We start from the raw sequence: 21,146 nt of genomic DNA, 5'->3' as shown, positions 1-21,146 counted from the left end.
CAAAGGATAATACTGGCATTGAAACAAGTAGACATGAAATTGAGGTAGGCTGAATTCAGGTATTTTCCAATCATCAGAGAAATTAAGTCCTGAAAGAGTTTTTAATCTCGTTTTGCCTCTTTTTCTAAGTCAGGACTTCACAGTTTCAAGAAGAATAGATGTGACAGAGTTCCTATGGTCACAAGAAGGAGTAGACAAAAGCATCACTAAGGTTCTTACCATATGAAAAACAAGGCCAAACCAAACCCTAATTTCAATAGAGCCCAGTTGTTTTAAATAACACAGTCTGAATCCTCAAGTAGAAAATAGTACAAAAATAAATTTTCATTTTCATTGGCTTCCTGACAGAGAAGATTTCTAAGAATTCTTCTAATGAAGTTATGCAGGAAAGATTAACACTGTGGTCTGGGCAGGAAGAACTCAGCAATGTGGCTGATTAAACAAAGTACTGCACAACAGCTGGGGAAAGTAATTCTTTAGTACAGTGCCTGGTTTTGTTACAAAGCATGTGTTCACTCTGAATTGCACTGCAATTCTCTAGTGAAAACTGAGTTCCTGAGTTGCACCTTCCCCCTTGTGCCTGAGGACACTGTGGACACAGGTGCAGTTGTGCATCTGTCTGTGGAAAATGAATTGCATATAAAACTAACAATATCTCTATACTTTGGTCAAAAATGTTCACTGCAGAATCTCTAACAATTTGAACACTCTAAAAGCTGCTGTCAGCATAGCAGGTCAAATCTACTTATAATTCTAATATTTAACTGAAATGAAAGACTACTTAAAGACTGAAGGAACCAAACATGTTTAGAAAGGAAGGAAGAAAGAAAAAGAAAAAGAAAAAGAAAAAGAAAAAGAAAAAGAAAAAGAAAAAGAAAAAGAAAAAGAAAAAGAAAAAGAAAAAGAAAAAGAAAAAGAAAAAAAAAGAAAGAAAAAGAAAAAGAAAGAAAAAGAAAAAGAAAAAGAAAAAGAAAAAGAAAAAGAAAAAGAAAAAGAAAAAGAAAAAGAAAAAGAAAAAGAAAAAGAAAAAGAAAAAGAAAAAGAAAAAGAAAAAGAAAAAGAAAAAGGGGTCACAGCTCTGGGAGATCTTAAGAGTCCACAGGACTATGAAAGCATCTGTGTTATGGATTTCATAGCATTTCTAAGGAATGAATGAAATCAGAAAACATCTGGAACTAGACATCCCAATAGAGACTTGTTTGTCTGGTATAACATAAAGCATAATATATGAACAATTTGGTAAAGTATTTGAGCAGAGAATAGAAACAGACAGGTATGAAGTAACTAAAAGAGTTTATTTCACTTAGGTTTAAGACACCTGTGAAACTGCTGTAGAAAACAGGTTAACTACAGTTTGAATAAGGACACAATAGAAGAAGCATTCTTCAGTGGATAAAATGACCAGGTAAAAGCCTGCAAAGACTAATCTGATTTTGAAATAACCACATAGACATCTATTAAATTAATCCTATAACCTTCCCAGAGCAACTATTCAAAACTAATATTCTCTTGTGACACTCCAAAATCTCTTCAGAATTTCTCTTAATGCTCAAATGACTGCAGTCAATATCCTCAGCTATTTCCAGAGCATTTACCATCTTGCTTTGTGAATGCCAGTAAAATACATATTCATGGCTATGGTATAATAATGGTAGAGTGCTGAACTTTTAAATGCTTTTCAAAGGATGCAATTTCCATTCATCACTACTACCCTTCCATGAATCCTCATTATTGCTACATAGTTTTGTATTTGCTAATAAGGACAAAAATAAAAGATCCAGGTAATGACAGAATTATGATTCTACCTGAACAAAAAAACAAAATAGGAGAAAGAAAATGCATATGGCCTTTGCTCTAGATTAAACAGTAATTCAACTAAAGCATTTTGCCTCAAAGAGAGAGGCAGGTAGACATTTAATTAATTGTCACTTAACCTCAGAATTCTAATTAAAATTAGAATTAGCCTAAAACATCAGATGTAAAACAAATGTAAGAAAAATATTAACATGTACAATATAGCAATGGCTAATGCAGAAGGATTTGTAAGTAGTACACATACCAGTATAAAAAACCATGCAAAACCTGCCACTGGCAGGTAATTAGAAGAAACTAATGCCACAGTTCATCAGAAGAGACATACAGAAGTCCTGCTGTGACTAATATATCTTATTTGAATTTGTCAGCCCCAGGGTAACTTCTTTCAAGATGAATCAGCTATGTGTAGAGTCAGCTCCTCAAGATATAGAACAGATTTCTGAAGTTTTTATCTTGTACACATTACCATGGAGCATCTATGCTCCACTAACAGTTAGATGCCCCTGTCTCAATGATGACTGACAAAAGTCTTTTCACAGTAGATTTTCTAACTGTTTTCACTTTTTTGGATTTTATGCAAGAAATAATTTAAATTCTTTCAGTATCATTAATTTAAAATGTGTGCAGCTTAGCTGGAAATGAGCTCAAAGTCATCCAAGTTCACTGTAGCTGTGTAAATTAAGTGCCAAAATTTGGAGCTTAGTTACTGCAATATTCTTCATATTGGAAAGAAAAAGGTCATACTGTTGTATGGCTAACTCATTTTTGGATGTGAACTGTGATGCTTAACTTGAGGGTTGATACAGCAATGAAATGAGACAAAGTAATGATCATTATGGTACTCTCCACAGCAAGGTGGCAATAGCACAGATTTGTTGGAAAAGCAGAGGATAAAAGAGGAAAAAGAAAAAAAGTCCTCTAAAAGACTTTTTGGATGAGAGTGGAGAAGGCTGATGGTAGTATGGGAGATGTATGTTGACATTTCCCAAGATGGCCAGTCAGTCCTTTTCTGGAGACAGAATTGCCTATCTTCAAAAAGTCTTAAAATCTGCTCCATATTTAGGAATACCTCCAAAGCAGCTAGAACAATTAAGCAGTCTGTTGACTGAAAATATCTGTAGATATTTTAGGAAAAATAGCAATTATTTGCATATTGAAACAATTCATGGAACAAAAATACCCCTATGGCAAAGAGATCAAGATGTATTTCCCAATACAGTGCCCTAGAGTAATAGAGAAGTGGTAACTATTTGTAAGATGTGTTTAAAATTTATTTTAAAAATTTAGTCAGATCACCTTGCTAGATACTGCAAGATCTAGCTCTCAGTTTGTTTACAACCAAAACTTATGATCAGAGTAAGGAATACACAAGGTATTTAATGTTCTTAGATAAGATTTTGGTCTTTCAAGTCATTCCTGTTCTTTCCCAGTTGCTATGAGAAAGGCAGTAACTGTAAGTAAATGGTCTTGCAAGTCTTAAAGAAGTATTCCAATATTTCACAGCAGATCCAAAATATTATACTATTCTTTTAGCTTGTACCCTAGATCTTTTCCAATACCACTCAATGCATACTAGATATTGTGTAAGAATTTCTTCACAGGGCAATGTCATGATATTGACAATGGTGTAGAATACAGTAGCTACTGAAAGTCTCTAAGAACAACAGAGAAAAGACACATGGGAAAACAAACATTCAGTATTTAAATATTTTAGTAACAGAGTAATAAAGTGAGATTGGGCACAATTTGATGAAAAAGGAGCATGACATTACATATTTGCCACAGGGTAGCAGCTTGTATGAAGCCAGTTACCACACACAAGCTGATGTGCTGGAGAGTCACACCTAAGCTGCTGCTCTGTGTGCGCTCTCCCAACTAGAGAAGCCATCTCTGAATTTGATTTTCTGGAATAGCATTATTTCCCCTTATTCCCCAGCAGAAAGGGGAAAGTCAAGCTGGAAGCTGGCCCTGTGTTATCAAATCAAAGGTCTTAAATCAAAAATTATTTGGTAAACTGCTCTAATTACAGTAACAGAGGTTATGTTGCATGAGTATTGCACTTTGTATTTTTAGTCGGTGGTTTTGCTCATTTTCACCAACTTTATGAAAATGATGTCTAATAATGAAATCTCAGGAGACAAGGTAAAAAACCATGTGTCCCATGCATTACACAAGTGCTGAAGGTCAAAGCCTGTAAACCGGTCACATCCTGCAACTCTTGTCTGAAAGTGAAAATCTTCCACTGTGAAAACAATTACCTCTATTCCCAGTAACTGCAGCTTTCATTATGCGGCACTACATTGTCTTAATGGCACTGACTGATAATTAAACCAATAGGATCTAATTTTCTTGGTATGGAATGACAGGTTTCTAATTGCTTGACTTCATTCTCTGTCTGTTGGCTAAGAGTTTTCTGCTCCTTATCATGGCTGAAATTAGTCACACCTTGTGTTTCTAGGCTGTTCTCATACTTGTCACACGTTTAACTGCTCTTTCTATTTTTTCACATTGTTCTTCATTCCTTGTCAGATTGTGAGTTGTGGAGTAGATATCCACACAAACAGTTATTGTCTTTGACATAAGCCTTTCTTCAACTCTCATGAAGAGTGAAAACTGGTGGGCTGGGAGGTTGGTTTTGCTTGAAGCAGCTCTTTCTGTTTGTTTCCTTACTAAATCCCCATTAAGAAAATTATCTTAGTGTGCATTTATTTCTCTTTGACCATGGTATTCCTAGTACACATGTGTCCCTTGGATGCTTTACTTAGCCTCTCAAATGATCTGACCCTTTGGTTGGCATTCTGCACTGGGGAAAAAGAAATGTCACTGAAGAGAATAGACTGGAGTGGTTTATCTCACACTTTCCACAGCAATTATAAATAAACTGTAGCAGTAGTTCCAAAGCAAATTTCCTCCTCTGCCTTCACAGAACGTGTAGCATAAAATCATGCTGGGAGGCCTTGCTGTGCTAGAGAAGGCGCAGTAGAAAGTAACCATGAGAAAGTCGCTGTGGAAATAGCATTTACACTGCCTGTAACTCACACACAGCAGTGGGCACTGGCAGGCTGAAGGGTTTCCAGGGGATGCAGTGCAAAGGTTGTCCCCAGCTAGGGGTGCCCTCTGGGAGCTTGTATCCTGCAGAGCCAGCTGCAATGTCTCCAGCACCATATTTCCCAGCAAGCTCTTATCCAGGCCTCCTCAAACCCTTATGCTGCAGCACATATGTCTGTCCTCTTGAGATGCAGCACAGGAGCAGGAGCAAGAGGTGGGGATACTTAAGTGGTTCACTAAGTACCCGACAGCTGTGGAGCCAGTGAGCTCTCCAAGGCTCTACTGCATTGAGGTTGTTTTGTTTTTTGGGTTTTTTTGGTGTTTTTTTGTTTGTTTTGTTTTTTGTTGTTGTTATTGTTGTTGTTTTATTTAATTACACTTTGATCTTCTACCAATCTCAGGAGAAAACATACTTTTATAGAATTTAAGACTATGCTACTTTAGATAAATTAAGAAACAGTACACAAAAGTTTTATGTCAATAAGGCATCAATTCATCTGAGGTGATATAGCTTACAATTAAAAAAAACCTAACAAGATGCAAAACTTGCATTTGACCTGCCTCAACTTTCAGTTTCTTATACCCTTCTAATAAGTCTGCCTTTCTGCCACATTTTGCTCTTTCACTTTTTTCAGCTTATGATCAGTAACAGTTTGTGGGCCTTTTACCTAACATCGGCAAGTATGAATTATAATTTTTTTAACATTGTCATCTTTGTCATCACTGTAACACAAGTATTTATTAGCTAGTGTATTATAAAGGAAACTTCAAAAATAAATACTTTGAAAATGAAATCTAAACAAAATAGTTCAGAGTGCAAAAACTCTTTCTGCATTCTCAGGAGAAGATGGGAATGAAAGAGTGATAGAAAGAAGTGCACAGCACAGACATTGGACAGGTGATTAAATTCTGTGCAGCATACCATAACAACACAGGTGATACATCAAAATAGCAAAAGATGCCCACCAGGAAAGGTCCACAATTACAAATAAAATAGAGAACAAAAGAAAAAGAAAAGTTTTCTGGAAATTTGTTTTATTCCATTATAGATTCACCTATTTAGCCACCAACACTAATACAGAACGCCCTGAAATGGCAGGGGAAAGAATGTTCCACTGAAGATTCCCAGCAGCAGTAAAAGAAACTCAGAAGTTTTCTGCAACTGTCAGTACAACTATACTAATCTAGTCACATTAGTTTCACCTGATTGCCTGGTTTAATGCAAGACTCAATTACTTTGGGATTAACACAGCAATAAATAAAAATTCTGGAGGGCTGCTCAAATTCCTTTAAGTATCCAAAACTCTGCAACTTCCCACATACCAATTGTTAGTGTAAGAGCTAACTCTACAGACATTATTTGTTCATTTTTTTCCTAATCCACTGCTTAAAAAGTCTTAATTAACTAGGAAACTAAAATGGCTTAACTGAGAAAATTCAAGCCCACAGGATCATCAAATACTAAAGGAAGGGGGTTTTCAGTGTTGTTTTGTTGGGGTTTTTTGTTTATTTGTTTGGGTGTGAGGTTTTGTTTGTTTTGATTTCTTTGTTTGTTTTGGCTTTTTTCAGGTTTTTTGTTTGGTTTTGTTTGTTTGCTTGTTTGCTTTTTTATTCAGGCCACTTCTTCCATTGTCCAAAATCAGAAGTATTGTCTTAGTATCCTCTGTGGGTTGAGGTATCCGTAACACAGAAATACAAAGTGCTCACTGTGACCATGAGTAACAGCCAATATTTACATATCAGTCATGTCTGTGGACCCGCACAGTACAAGCAGTTTAAGCAGTCAGTGTGTGCTGTAGATTGGCAGGACAATGCTGCCTCAGCTGCAGGGAAGTGGGGCAGCAGCTGCCTTCTTGTCCACATATTATGGTTTTCTCTCCCACAGAAATCAAGCAGGAATACTGGTACAGGGTCACAACAGTAGGTGGCAACAGACACAGTATACAGAACCAAGACCTCAGACATGCAATCTCACCAGCTGAGATATAAATTTGTTAAACTCACTGGTTTTCCACTGAACATTCAGGGTTGAAAGGCCTGTTCAGTCCTATAGAGTAATAATAATTTTGCCATGTGACACAGAATTTTTGCTAAGCAGAGCTAATTGCCACTCATCTTAAAATTTCTATCAGTGCCACATTGTTTGTTAACTACCATATCTCATCTTTAGCAGGAAGAAACAGTGAATCACATGCATTGGCCTGCTTTCTATAAACCTTCTCCATAACTATTGAGTGAGAAAAACTGCATTTTTAAAGTATCTAAAAGGTTAATCACTTACATATATAGTTAAAAGAGGGTTGTGATCCCTGTCCTGCCAGGCTACAGGAGCAAGTGATTTACAAAAGATAAACAATATATATATATTTATGACCAAAGGAGTCAGTAAATAAGGGCCAATCCCTCAGTGTCTGCTCAGCAGATACCTCCATACTGAGGATATCAGCATTTCTAAAATGCTGCTAGCCAGTTGTCCTGGGAAATGCCTAAAGACATGTTAGTGTGATTATAAGGTTTATGAAACCTCAAATAAACTTAAATCTAAATGGAGAATGGAAATCTAAATGGGAATGGAATATTATAATGAGGACAGGGTTGTCACCAAATAAAGAAAAACTTTTGCAGAATTAACAACTCATTATGATTGTCTTTGGGCCCTGCCAATATAGCAGCACAAATGTTCTCACAGCACTGTATCTGAATAAAACATAGACACCTCTATTTGCAGCTGAGCTGAAGTTCATAAAGAAATGAACCATAAGCATTCATTTAAGGGGGTCAAGGGACAAGCATAAGGTGGGACATCCTTGCCATAGAAGCAGTGGACCACCACGATCCCACCCCACAACAGCACAGTTGTGGAAACTGCAGAACTGATGATCCACTTGGAAAATTATGCAGCTAATTTTTAAGTTCCTGCTAGTATTTATCACCCAAAAGGTGCAGAAATAGGATCAAAACATAATTTGCAGAATGTGAGGATAGGCCAAGGGAAAAAAATATTGCTGTCTGTTGTCTACAAGGTGTTGGTTTACCAGACTCTGTTTTACCATGCAATACAACATAGGCACATGCCATGGACACTGCCAAGGCTGGGAATATTTCTGTCCTGTAAGCACACTTTGGTTAGGTAAGTTTACCTAGTCTTCACTTTTGTTTCTGCTCAAAAGCAGTAAGTCTCTTAACTGTTGGCCTTCCTTAGTTCTTAGTACCCGAATAAATGATTATGTTAATTATGTATGTTAATTGGCAGTAAAAGAAATAAGTGAAATTCACTGAGTGGAGACAGTGAATTTGGAGAGAGAGAGTGGAGACCAGTGCCTCAGCTGGTGTCAGGGCTCTACTGCTCTCTGTCTGCAAGGCCTAGGAAGGAATTCCAATGGAAAAACATAAAAAATCTATCACCATTTTTGAAATAATGATTTCTAGTGGTTTCTCAATCAGTGGACTAATGAGGCATGCTTTAAGTCATTTTGGCTCACATTTAGAAAATATGTGTTTCATTACTAGACAATCTGAATGGCTTCCCTAATTACATTCTGACACCTTCACACATTAACATCACTATCACTTGTCATGTTACCACATGGTAACTCCACAGGTTGAAGTAATGGATGAAGAGAGCTTTTTACTAGACACTGTGCATGAAAGTACCTGAATCAAAGAGCTGCATTAGTGGAATAAATTAGACCTGTTTATAAAAGTACGTAATACTATGATATACTTGCTAGAATAAACAGAGCATGAAGACTCAATACATGTATCAAGCATACATATAATCCATAGATTTAAAGAGTCTGACTGAAAGTTTTGATGAAATCATTATTGAACCAATGCTTATTTTGTAAGAGCTCAACCTTTCAGTCTTTAATGAGTACAATTAAATAGAGGCTCTGACTAAACAATGACATCCCCTCACTGCTTTCTATCATCATACCAAATGACTCAGATCCCAGGGATCTGGGCTGCAGTAGTGATGCTGATCTGCATTTCTGGCCCTTTATGTCTGTGCAAAGTGACACCAGATTCATTCAGGAGACATGATTGTGTGAAAGAGCAGTGGAGGAACAAAGGACACATACTGGGAGTCTGACAAAAACTCTTGCAATCCTTTTCACTATCTGTTTTATCTCCAACATTGAGCAAATAACCTTCTAATGTAAAGTTTATTCTGCTCATCAACTCATAATTAACTGCTTTTCATGGAGGTTGAAGCCTCAGAGCTGGTAAAGAAGTCAGTTGCTTAGGACAACTAATCAATCATAATCCACCTGCCCCTCCTGCCTATGCCAGAGACCTGGAAAGACCAAGTGGCTGCTAATCCTGCCACCAAGAGCCAAGCCACCTGGGTCAGGTGGGTGGGTAGTGACAGAGTAACTAAAAGGTCAGCTTCTGCCACCAGTGAAGGGCACTTTTCTCATCCAGTGGCAGCTGGAATGTCAAGTCAGATTGTCAAGTGTTCTCTTTCATCTTGGCATGCCTTGTTAACATTCAGCCTCCTAAGTGTTAAAGGTGGCTTTATCCATCTTGGGACAAGGTGGTCCACGGAGAAAAATTTGAAATAATTTCACAGAAGAATGACAAAGAGAAAGTCTGTATAGAACTCCCTTTAGAACCAGCCTCCAGTTGCTTGCTTTCCTAAGGTGCCTGCAGCAGGAATTCCTGCTGCCCCAGAGTCAGAGAAAAAAAGGAAGGAACCATGCTCTGCTCAGCCTGTGCATAGAGATTAGTAGGGCATCCTTCCAGAATGGAGGTCTCTTGCTTTGACCACTACACTACTATAGAAAAACATGGGTCACATCTACTTTAGCTTTAAGAATTTGTATCAAATTAATCATATATATGTCCACATAAACAAATGGACTTGTAGCTTTGAATGCTTGCAGTTTCTAGAAGTATCTAATTTGACATCTGATTTAGACTCACTTTTCAGCTTTTATTTTAGACTGGTGTGAGCATCCTTCCTCCTTCTCTAGATTTTTGTTAAGCACTTATGACATCACACCACTGAACAAACTCTGTAGCCATTCTGAATTCTAATCCAAGAGATAGGATGTTTCTCAATCTCTTGGAAGCATTAAAATCTCTCAGGAAAATGTACTTAACGGATTGTTGCAGATCCAGATTCACAGCACACTAACTTAATTTCTTCCTTCTGAACAATGGACCTAATGCCACCCAATCTTCCGGTCTAAGAGCAATGCCTTTGCAATGCCAAAGGGTTGCACATGCACAAGTATTTTCCCCAACCTATGAGAACTTGTAAGAGAACCAAAATAACTGCCATGTTCAGTAGATAAAATTTTAATTTGTTCATAAAGAAGGGGTTCTATTGATCATTGCATGAGTATTTTATTAAAACAATACCTATAAGCAAATTGAGGAAATTTGACCCCACTGTGAAGTTTCAATTCACAGACATTCAATTAGGTTCACTTTTAATCTAGCCATGGCAGACATTTTTCACAGTGACATATAAACTTTTATCATATAGTTATCAATTTTTAAAAGGTCCTTATATATACAATTTCTGGGTCCCACATTAGAAGGAAGAAGCCCTTTTAATAAAAGCAGGAAATATCTGAGACCCAAAGCTCTGTTGCTGTTTTACAGGCCATAAATCAGATGATTTTGCTGGCTCACTGTGCCAATGAACGGCATTCACTTCTGCTGTAAGGCAAGTAATGTTAATACAGATGTAGTCTTCACATATGGGCTTTGAAGCACTCCTTACCATCAAAATTTGTTTTCTTTGTGATGGAATATGTGTGTTTATGTCCTATATATAAAGTGGTCATTAATATGGTAGTCTTTGTCAAACACTCTTTGCAGGTACAAGAAGTAATTATTCTCATTTAATAGGGTACTGGCCCTAGCAATTGATAGGTGGGTTGATAATAAGGATAGAATTAGATCTTCTCCTTTCAGAATGATCTTTCATGGCCTAAAAGTTCTCTTGCTTACTTTGTAGAATATTTTTAAACCTTAGGTATCTTTATTCAGGACTTCCTTTTCCTTTTGAGACAATTTGAAGCAATATGTAGCACTGTAAATCATGAAAAAACCTTCTCCAGAATTATGTGAAAAGTAAAATCACTGATGCGCTGCAAGTCTACATCTGTAGATGATTGCAGATGATTGCACCCATGAGGCATGTGGAATGATTACTAGCTGATGTAACAAAAACCTGAATGCAAAAGATACTGCATGGAAAGTGCAGGTAAGGAGGAAATCCGTACAGAATCCAACCACAGGAGGGATTCTGGCATATTTGCCTCCAGGAGGCACCTTTTTCATCAGCACCCACACAGACAGCTCTGCCAGCATCCTTAGTGTGGCCCTGATAGCAATTGCTGCCATGCTAAATATTGACTAAAGGTAGATGCACACTCAGATAAACAGTGAGATGTAACGTAGAAGTATTTGTCATAGCCCTCCAATTCCCAAGACTTGTATGCTCTCATTTAATCCAACAAATATATATATGCTTTTTAGGTATATCAGATGCAAATACTTAAACAAATACAATCATATGACTAATAATTTTTACAATTAGTGTCTGTTCACAAAAAAAGTAATTTTTCCTCAATATTTAGCTTAACTTTTTTACACAGTCCATAATACTGTCACACTCTCAAGCTACACCCTCTGCAATTAAACATAGCTAGGGAAAAAACAAAGAGAATAAAATCAGAGAGAAGAAACAGCTAGAAGGCTAGCTGTGAATGTACCTGATGCTCTCAGTGGGAGACAAGGATGAAGGCTGTTCTAAGATAAAGAAAACATCAACCTTTCTACAGAAGCCCAAATCAAAACCAGCTAAGAAGTCTGAGAAAGAGAAGAGCGTGTCAATACCATACAGGTAGAGACAATAGCAAGGAATTTTGCTACCCACATCCACACAGCCAGCCAAGCCTTTCATTCATATCCTTTCTCTTACTTCCACTCAGCCTGACAGGTAGCATTCAAAAAATCTTTCAGGCATCCTGAAGAATAAAGACTTCAATTTTATATTAAGGCTCACACTGTGTAAGAACAACACCTACTTAAGAAGCCAAGTTCTGTGTCTAACTGTTGGAAATAGTACTTGGATTTCTAGTGAGTTCATGAGCAATTTACTATTGGAAATCAGGAACTTCCTGTAGGCTCCCATCAGGTGGAACCTGATGAAACTGAAGTCAGCTCACCCTAGAGGGGTATCACTCTTTCCTTACTATTCCCTCCTCCCATTTCAGAACTTCCCAAACAAAAGAATTTGAGGTACTGGGAGCTTTGATAATTGGTTCATATTTCATTAATTTAGTTTCATGAACAGTTATGAGATAGACCTCTGTGACTTTTGCTTGTAACTTTTCCAGGGGTACTGCCAGACAGAACTTCCCTGGATTTTAGTAACTCAGTCTTAGAGATTACACTGCAAAACTAGCAATACTAATTGGTGTTTATTTAATTCTACATGCATTCTAGCAATATGTACATTAAAAGACAGAGGCATTAGCTGTAGATATATGCTGATGTGGCCCATGTTGAAAAAATGATCTTCACAAGCATCTTGTGTAAGTTTCATGTTATTAATGTACATTAAAGGATGCAGGCACTTGAGGACCTATGACACAAATCTTCCTGTATCATTGCTGTACCAATGTAGAGGCAAGTTTTGTAAACAGAAAGGAAACACTACATATTTTAAAAGGCTTTTAACGTTGTCTCATCCTGACAACACACAGGAATATGGCTAGGTGACACTACTCTGTGATGGGAGCAAAACCATTTGTTAGGTGTCCTTACAAGCAACTATTCATGAAACACTGTCAGAAAAGAAGATTGTCAAACAAAGTTCCAGAGTCTGATCTTGGTCTGGTTCTATTTGTTTTTTCACTCTTGATCAAATTGTTTGAAAATAAATTATACTCATGTAATTTAAAGATAAAAGTAAACTAAAAGGCAGCAGAAGTAATTAGGAGGAGAATATTAAAACTCCTGAAGATCTTGCAAACTGAAGAAATAGTCTGGAAAAACAAAAGTAAGTATGCTATTCAACAGAGACAAATGCAAGGGTATACATTTGAAAAAAAAATATAAATAGACAAATAAAGGATGGGAAACAGTGATGTCAGGTCTTTCAGTAGGACACAAGGGCTGTAATAAATTAGAAAAACATCTCACTGATATGTAGAAATTGTAGCAGAGCTTAAAACCACACAAAATAATGGCTCTGCTGGGGTATTCTGACAGTACTGCATTTCAGCTAGGTGGTGGATCAGCCAGAGAAGGTCTAGAGAAGGAGAGTAAGAATTCAAGAATTCAAGCTATAAAATATACGTCTTCTAGCAAAAGACTGAAACATTTACAGCCATATGAAAAGTATAATGAAAGATGCAGGCAAGCTTTTTTTTTTAAGGTTTTGTCCATGCCAGGAGTGAATAAGATGAGAAATTATGATCTTAAATTCCATAAAGAAGAAAGATCCAGGTTATACTTTATGAAAATCTTCCTAAGAGGACATACAATGAAGCAACACAATAAGTTGCCTGGAAAGACTATGAAGTCTGCTTCTCATCAGAAGGAGATGGCTTAAATTATTTTGACAAGATAACTTCACATCTATCAGTAGTCTATAATGATGTTCTTCCTTAAACAATACATATATACTTGCATGGAAACATATATAAAACAGATAACTCAAATACCTCAAAATTAAAAACAGAAAACTTGGAAAATAAATATATTTTATTTATTTAAATAAGTACCAAGACGTACACTATCATCTTTCCAACCTTCATCCTTTAAAGTCAAAGCCACTTATAAAAATGGAACCCAGGCATGGCCAAAATCAAGGTATTTTCCAAATATGAAGCTACCTAATTGGCATATTCACAATATTAAAAACTCTGATAACTTTTATCTGATTAGGACAGTTTGGTCTTCACCCAGTAATAAAATGGTAAAAATCTGTCCTTTTTCCTTTTAAGAGAAGAAAAAAACCAGAAATTATCAAATTCAAATAGCTTGTACTTATATGCCACAAATTAAGAGTTACTAATTATACAGTTGCTGCCAAACTGCTACACTCTTGTGATTTTTGTAATGATAGATTTGAGGATCCAACAGGACAGGCTGCATCATAATATCTGCAAATGAAATACCAATGAATGTACCAAAAAAGTAGTATAATTAGATAGAAAATATTTATTTAATTACTTACCCGCACACAAAAAGATGCATCACAAAATGGATATTTATAAAATATTGATGAACTTGCAGGTTATAATCCTTTTCATAATAATCCTAATTTGAGGAAGCTTATTTAACACTTTTTGGGAAAGCTTCTCTGTTTTATCCAGTATTTTAAAATTTAGTTATCAGCCTTCAATTGATATTCAATTTAACTTCTGGCTACTATTCTGAGGAGTGTTATATCCTGGTTCCCTATTTCTAGACAAAAACAACTTATCAATTATAAGTCTCCTAGGTCTATTAGCAATCTCTGACCTTTAAAATGCAATACTCAGAAATAAATATTGATAAGGCATAACACTGTGACTCAGGAGACCAGAGTTTCAGCCTTGTTTTTTTAGATTGTTTTGAAGGCATCCATGGACAAACTATTTCACCTGTCTTTGCCAACCTGCCCCCATCATTAAAAACAAGCTGGTGTCCTTTATTAAGCACTCTCATTCAACTCTTCTACCCACTGAAGCTTTTCTAAGACACTGCAACTGGTTTTCCCTGGTGGGCAGCTGGAACAACACCTTTCAATGCCAAAAAATAATTTTCTCATAACAAGATAAGAAGAGTGATTTCAATCTGAGGCCTAATTATTCTGGCAATATCCCTATCTCATGCTCTTCTTCCAAACTACCTGGAATTACAGAACTTGAATGTGGATGATTTTAGGTTCTAGCGTGAACTCAACCCATGTTCATCCAGGCATGACAGTAAATCTGAAGGCTGACTGAGAGATAAGATAGGATTATCCTTTGAGATCTACAGAAGAAAAAAAATTATAGAAGATTTGGTACTATCTATGGTGTTATCTATTTAACAGTACTGGAACAAATGGTATACTTCTGACTTGCAGAGGGAACAGAAGGTAGCTTGGCTGAAATCAGGTTTTTCTCCCTTTCTCACACGTGAAAAGAAAGGACATAAATGGCAGGTTTTGTTCATTAATTATTTGGTATCCCAGAGTACTTGTAGCAGGACTCTGAGACTTCCTTGAAACTCTGTGGCTCATTGTGTATATCCAGAAACCTGAATATTCAGGAACCAACTGAAGCAATTTCAGCTACAAAGGCTTTCAATACTCAAAAAAACTTCTTGGATTTCAGTCATTATACCTTTTCATTACCTTCCAATTCAGCTGAGGCCAGGATAACAGTCTGGAGCTCAAGCCAGAAAAATGAAAAAAAAAAACCAAAAACCCACACAAAAAAATCCTTATCAGAGTCAAAGCAATGCATAGAAAGAATTCACCCTGTGGGTATGCTCTGTCATTTGAAGGTACTTTCCTACCTGTCCTGAAATGAAAATTTACAGCTACAGGCTTCTGTTGGACCTTTGTCTGCTCAATAAATGTGAAATAACCACAATGTTTTGACAGAGTAACTGCATATTTTCCATTTGGATGTGGATCTTACCACAGCTGCCCATGCTCTTGCCACCTTTCCTGCTTTTGTGTTCTACACTCATTTCCTCATGGGGATGGCACAACACATTGCAGCTGTCAGAGAATGTATTTTCCTGGTAACTGCAGGGTTTTGCACAGAACACAAATTGGACCTGTATTGCAAAATCCACCTGACTCTCAATCATTTTTCTGGCTGATGTTCTAACTTACACAGTTCGGATTAAGATTGCCACAGATACAGGATATCATTTTTTGTCCCATCTTCTCCTTAGTAACAAGATGATTATCAAAGTAATTCTGATTTTTTTTCCATAGGAATTACTACTAAAATTAGACAAACAGAAGAGATTTTATGCTCTAAAATGAATCAAATATAAAAACAGAAATTAGTCATTGCATTTGCATACTGGTGATAATCAACAGTTGACTCCTTATAAAGACATGTTTTAAAGGTATTTAAATCCTGGGATCCCAGGCAATGCAAAAATATACCATAACTGCAAAGCAAATAGCACAACTTCTCTTTCTGGCATGTGCTCTACCTGAGTAGAATACTGATTGCACTTGATGTCTTTTCATCACAGACACAAACTATCTGTTCCATTCATTTCAAAAACAGTTTTAAATGGATACTGAAATGTATTTTACCAGTAAGACAGACCTATCTCATTAAAGCCACTGTAGCCCAGCTCTTGCCTGCTAAGTCCCAGATCTTCAAGGTCCATGCATTTAAATCCAGGTGGGCATTGGTAACCTTCTTCTAGCTCTCTGGAACAGTGGGTGTCTGGGATAGCTAAATTATTCCAGGTTACGTTTCTGTGAAAAATACAAAATTAAGTTGTTACATAAACTCAATTCATAGCAAAACTAAATATTTGAAAGTGAGAGGACTAAAGGGAAAAGTTCATCAGCTGTTATTTTTACTATCTGATGTTCTTTGGTATACACTGTTTTCATTAATTAAGCAGTTATTGCAAAGGGCAAGCTAACACACTCCTAAAACTTCATCCTTATATAATGACAGTACAAATACTACCAGCAGAAATTTCATACTATTGTGTAGAGACCCCATAAAAAATGGAGACTCTCCAAGAAATAGAAGAGTTAACATTCAGCAGCCCCAACTGTTTTTCAATGCAATTTGAAGACAATATTTCAGGCTCCTTTGCAGATCCTGAGAGTGTGTTGAACTAGAGTCAGTACTATGACTTTGACTTACAATGGCATTACCTGTGCTTGCTTTGACACTCCTTAGAAGGGTGCTTGTGGATGACTTGTCATACACATACACTTGTGGATCACTAGAGTATGTATTCAGCCTCTTGTAACTTGCTCAGTACAGGTTCCCATCACACATGAAGGGTCACAGGAAAGAAGCCAAACCACTACATGTCTAGTGCAATTAGTATCTAGGCACCGCTGTGACTGAAACAGATCTCTGACTTACTTTTAGGTCAGTCCAATGATTTGGTATAAGAGACGAAAAAATCTGAACTGGTTTGAATTGGGGCAAGGTAATTTATATAAGCAACCGTATTTTAAAATAGAAAGATCACGAGACAAGGGCCAGTGCCCCAACACAATGTCACAGAGTTGGCCATTTTTACTGTTGTCAGATGTTGTCATCTTATTGCAAGGTTCCATACTGTTGTCTCCTTATCATAAAAGTTTCATACCTTCTTGGTGTTTCTCATGGGCAGCTCCTCCAAGCACTGACTCTTTCTTCTTCACCAAGTAGCCAACTGACTCCAGTTCCCTTCTCAACCATCCAACCCACTCTTTTATAACACTCTGCTTCTCATTGGTTACAGCTGTGTCCTGTTAAAGTCAGGCCTGTTCTTAATCTTTGATAATTGGCCCAGCTGCAACTCCTTAGGGGTAAGATTCCTTTCTACACTATCTTTATTTTCTTATATTCTAACCCCCTACAGTCAGAGGCTGAGCACTACTTGTTTTCCCAGTTTCTCTAGCAGGTGTGGTTGAGCTGCTGGAGGCATTGTCACACTGAAGCACAACAGGAATTTAGGTAGTCCCAGCACTAAGGGCCACAGAAACTAAAAGGATAAGGAGGACAAGGTTGTTGCTCTCTGTGCTATTAAATATATGCCTATGGCATGGACACATAAATATGGGTTATCTAAATACTCCCAAACTTTGGGAAGGAGAAGCTTAGGCAGTTGATTCCCCCTAATCTCTTACAGTGCCTAGTTAATGATCACAATACACAATCCTTTGCCACAGACTGATCACCCCATTTTCCCAGAATTTAGTTAAGAGGTAACCTTAGGAAACCACCCCCTCCACCCTGAGCAGGACCCTGAGCAGGTCCCTACCAGGATCTGCAAAGCAACACAGCCCAGAAATGGGGACTCATGTTACTTGTGTTATCGGGCTGCTGGGCAAATCCAAGAGAAGAAAGGTACAAATAAGACTCCAACTCTGCTGAATGAGCACACAGCTAAGCAACAACTGTTTTTCTCTCCGCTTGCACTCTCACCTAGAAAATGAAAAATCCTGATTTTTGGTTCAGTTCTAGGGCAATTTCAAATCAGACATAAAAAGCTAATCACAATGAGTTCTGGTCTGAGGAAAAAAAAAGGCAATAGCATTTTCCATTCTTATTCAGGTTAATTTTGACTTCCTGGTTACAGCACAAACTTTTGATATAAAAACACCCAAAATGAATTGCTGAAAGTGATGAAAAAAATGCTGTTGTATTCACTCTGTTATCCAGAGGCATCAACCAGTGTCTTAAAATACAAAATTTCAAATTATCTCGCTTGTCCACAGAAAAGGTGAAACTTTTCAGCCTGCCCTTTAATATAATTAGTATATTCTTGTTCTTCTGGAAGTCCTTTTCCTTTAATCTAACTCACAGAAGTATTTTGACAACTAAACTGGGTGAACAGAAGCTTTAATTATGTTTTTTTTATTGCTTTTATGCACTGCATGGAATAGCATTACATTATTTGAAACCTGTCAGTGTGAAAACAAAACATTCTACAAAATTTTTTCCTAGGCAATTATAAATGCAGATAAATAATAATTGTGGTATCTATCCTGTAGCCATTTCTTCATGATACCAGAGAGACATATATATCTGCATGGATGCACACACAGACATGTACAATTCCAGATGGTTTTAAAGAACACCCTGAAATGTAGCAGTGTGCATAAATAAAAAGACAGACAGATCCACAAGCATATGTGCATTTGTTTCAGGTTTGTAAACATGCTCAGCACATGTCATTCAAATATTTCAAAATTAATCTGTTCACCCTAATTTCTTTAAACTAGATGTTAATTCATACCCAGTTTCATGCTTTATGTTAGATTTATGATACTGCTATCCAAAAGCCATTATCATATATGGGATTAACATAAAACAATATTTTACATATATTTTTAGAAATTAGAATTATTCATTGGCACAGGCAGATTCAGATCCCCAGCTACTGGTAGCCAATGAATTACACATTATGGCTTGCATTAGAAAATCCCTCAAATCCCAAGAGGGCAGCAGCGTGAGGGCATATTATTAAAAGCATTGCTGGCTCTCAATCACTGCAATGCAAAGCATTCACTTAAGTGCTTCCTTTAAACTTAGATAATTTTTTAAATTTAACCTCCTCTTGAAGGGAAAAAAAAAAGCTGTCTCTGTGCACTGAGTATGATTTAGGCTAAAAATGAAGTCTCTCTGCTTATAGTAACTGTACAGATACAGGACTTTTTGGATCACTGTCCTTCGGCAAGTTGTGTTCTGCCTCGAGATACAAATAAGCATAGACTGGTACACATGGACTAGAGAACATTAGATATCTAGAAGTGGCTAGAATATCACCAGATGTTTTCAATATAAGATGATTAAAATTTTATTCCTCATTGACCATACTCATTATCAATTAAGTACTGAGATACTGATTCAGCCCATACCTAGTTTTAAGCATCTCAAAAGTCCAGTTAGGCAATGTGCTTAAATGTCTTGCTGAACAGGATAAATTGCCTAGATAAATTTATGAACAAGAAATAATTTGTCCCAATAGTCCCACAATATTTCTGTGCAGAGTCTGTGGAGTGCAGCATCAACCCAACAGGCGAGCTGAGAAATTAGTTCTCTACAGGAACACCAAGGATGGGGAAGGAGATAATTGACTCTACTTCACTTGATAGGCATCCTTCAATAGCAAGATTGTTGCAAAAGACATAGGACTGTTACTCTGACATGTTTTTAAGTGCCTGAAGAATGTTATGATTACATACATATGTATACCACAGGAAGGACATGAATTGATATCACTTGGGAGTACAGTGCCTGTTTTCCATGGCATCTGTTACAAAACTGGTCTTTCAGCCACCATGCGCTCATGTGAGAACAATCCCTCTTTCAGCACCTTCTCCTTATTAGAGCAGTTCTTCAAAGAGGGGTTTTCACACTCTAAGAGACAAATTACCACGGAAGATTCTAGCTTCCTGTTTTCTGCTAGCCTGACTTTCTCTGCTGAAAATAGAGATGGGGAAAAAAAAGGGATTTTTTTTTTAATTCTGGTATTCTATTAATTTTCTAGGATAACACCAGAAAGCCATTCCAAATTAGAAAGCTTCTTGTGCAGTTTCCAGGTCCAGAAAATCTAAAAAAAAAACCCCAAAACAAAACCTAAGTAGTGCACTTATTGGTTTATTGTTAAGGTATAAGGAATAATTTGAAATGGTTGATTAAGTAAAGAAGTTAATAAGTAAAACTTAACTGGAGCTGAAAGCTTTTCTGTATTTGTTAAAAGGAACCCTGTGTCTGTCCCTGTACAAAACCAGGCTGCCAAGCTGCTGACTGGAGAGCTACTGCATGTTAAAAATACCATAGCAGACATAAAAAATGGCTGGTCAACCATGATGCAAATAAGTAGCAATGGTGCAGCTTCCAAAGAGGGAGCAATACATTAACTGGGGCTCAGAGGAATTGGCACTGTGTTCTGTGCTATCCATTTCCATTAGTGACCTGGGAGACCCTATGAACCCAGCTACATCAAAATCACACCAAGCATATGATGAAGGAGAACAAAAACCTTTGAGAACAGAGAATGATTATGCAGTTCTGAAGACTTTAAAGGTTACTCTCAGTAACTGTGATTTAATGTCAAGCAACAAATTCAGAAAGTGATAGAACCTAAACAAAAAATGGACACTGCTGTATACAAAGTACTAATACCAAAATAAGCTTAGATCACATGACTGATAAAAGATTTTTCTTTTAGATATCAAGAATTATAGGTTTTTTCTTTTGCTAGACATCTAACTGAACATGGAATTTTGAAAAAAAAAAATCCAATCCTATATGTTTCAGAAGAGATGCTTCTGCTTTGCCATATTGCCAGAACACAAGGGAAAAGCACCAAGCTAGTGAGACTAGCAATAAATAAATAAATCCAGAGAACTCCATGTTACACAGACCTTTTTCCTGAAGCTCAAATTAAATGAATGCTGAGCTAGGATCTCTCAGTAAATGCTTTCTGATGAAGTAATACTGTGTTTCTACATTGACTTTAGACAAGTTATCTGATGAATATTAATACACTGCTCTCTTACATATATAGGTCAATGATATCTAATAATTTGTCTTTATTCTGAAAATCAGGGTCATCTACTACCACAAAACAAC

At 36.8% G+C, this 21,146-nt stretch overlaps 1 protein-coding gene across 3 annotated transcripts in view; it reads right to left on the bottom strand.

The window, feature by feature from the left end:
- Positions 1-21,146, bottom strand: part of NALCN (sodium leak channel, non-selective) — a 229,402-nt gene that overhangs the window by 160,805 nt on the left and 47,451 nt on the right. For 2 of the 3 annotated variants that reach the window (XM_071430894.1, XM_071430895.1), the window contains exon 7: positions 16,155-16,309. In XM_071430894.1, coding sequence (XP_071286995.1) covers positions 16,155-16,309 — 155 coding nt within the window. Of the gene's footprint in view, positions 1-16,154; positions 16,310-21,146 lie in introns of those variants that run through there. The other variant, XM_071430896.1, reaches the window with a different exon arrangement.

Source organism: Agelaius tricolor, unplaced genomic scaffold, assembly GCF_023055355.1.
Source record: "Agelaius tricolor isolate 1412-34295 unplaced genomic scaffold, bAgeTri1.0.p SCAF_7, whole genome shotgun sequence".
In the NCBI taxonomy this organism is placed as follows: Eukaryota; Metazoa; Chordata; class Aves; order Passeriformes; family Icteridae; genus Agelaius; species Agelaius tricolor.
The sequence above is the reverse complement of the archived record's forward strand: the minus strand, read 5'-3'. Positions and strand labels throughout refer to the sequence as shown.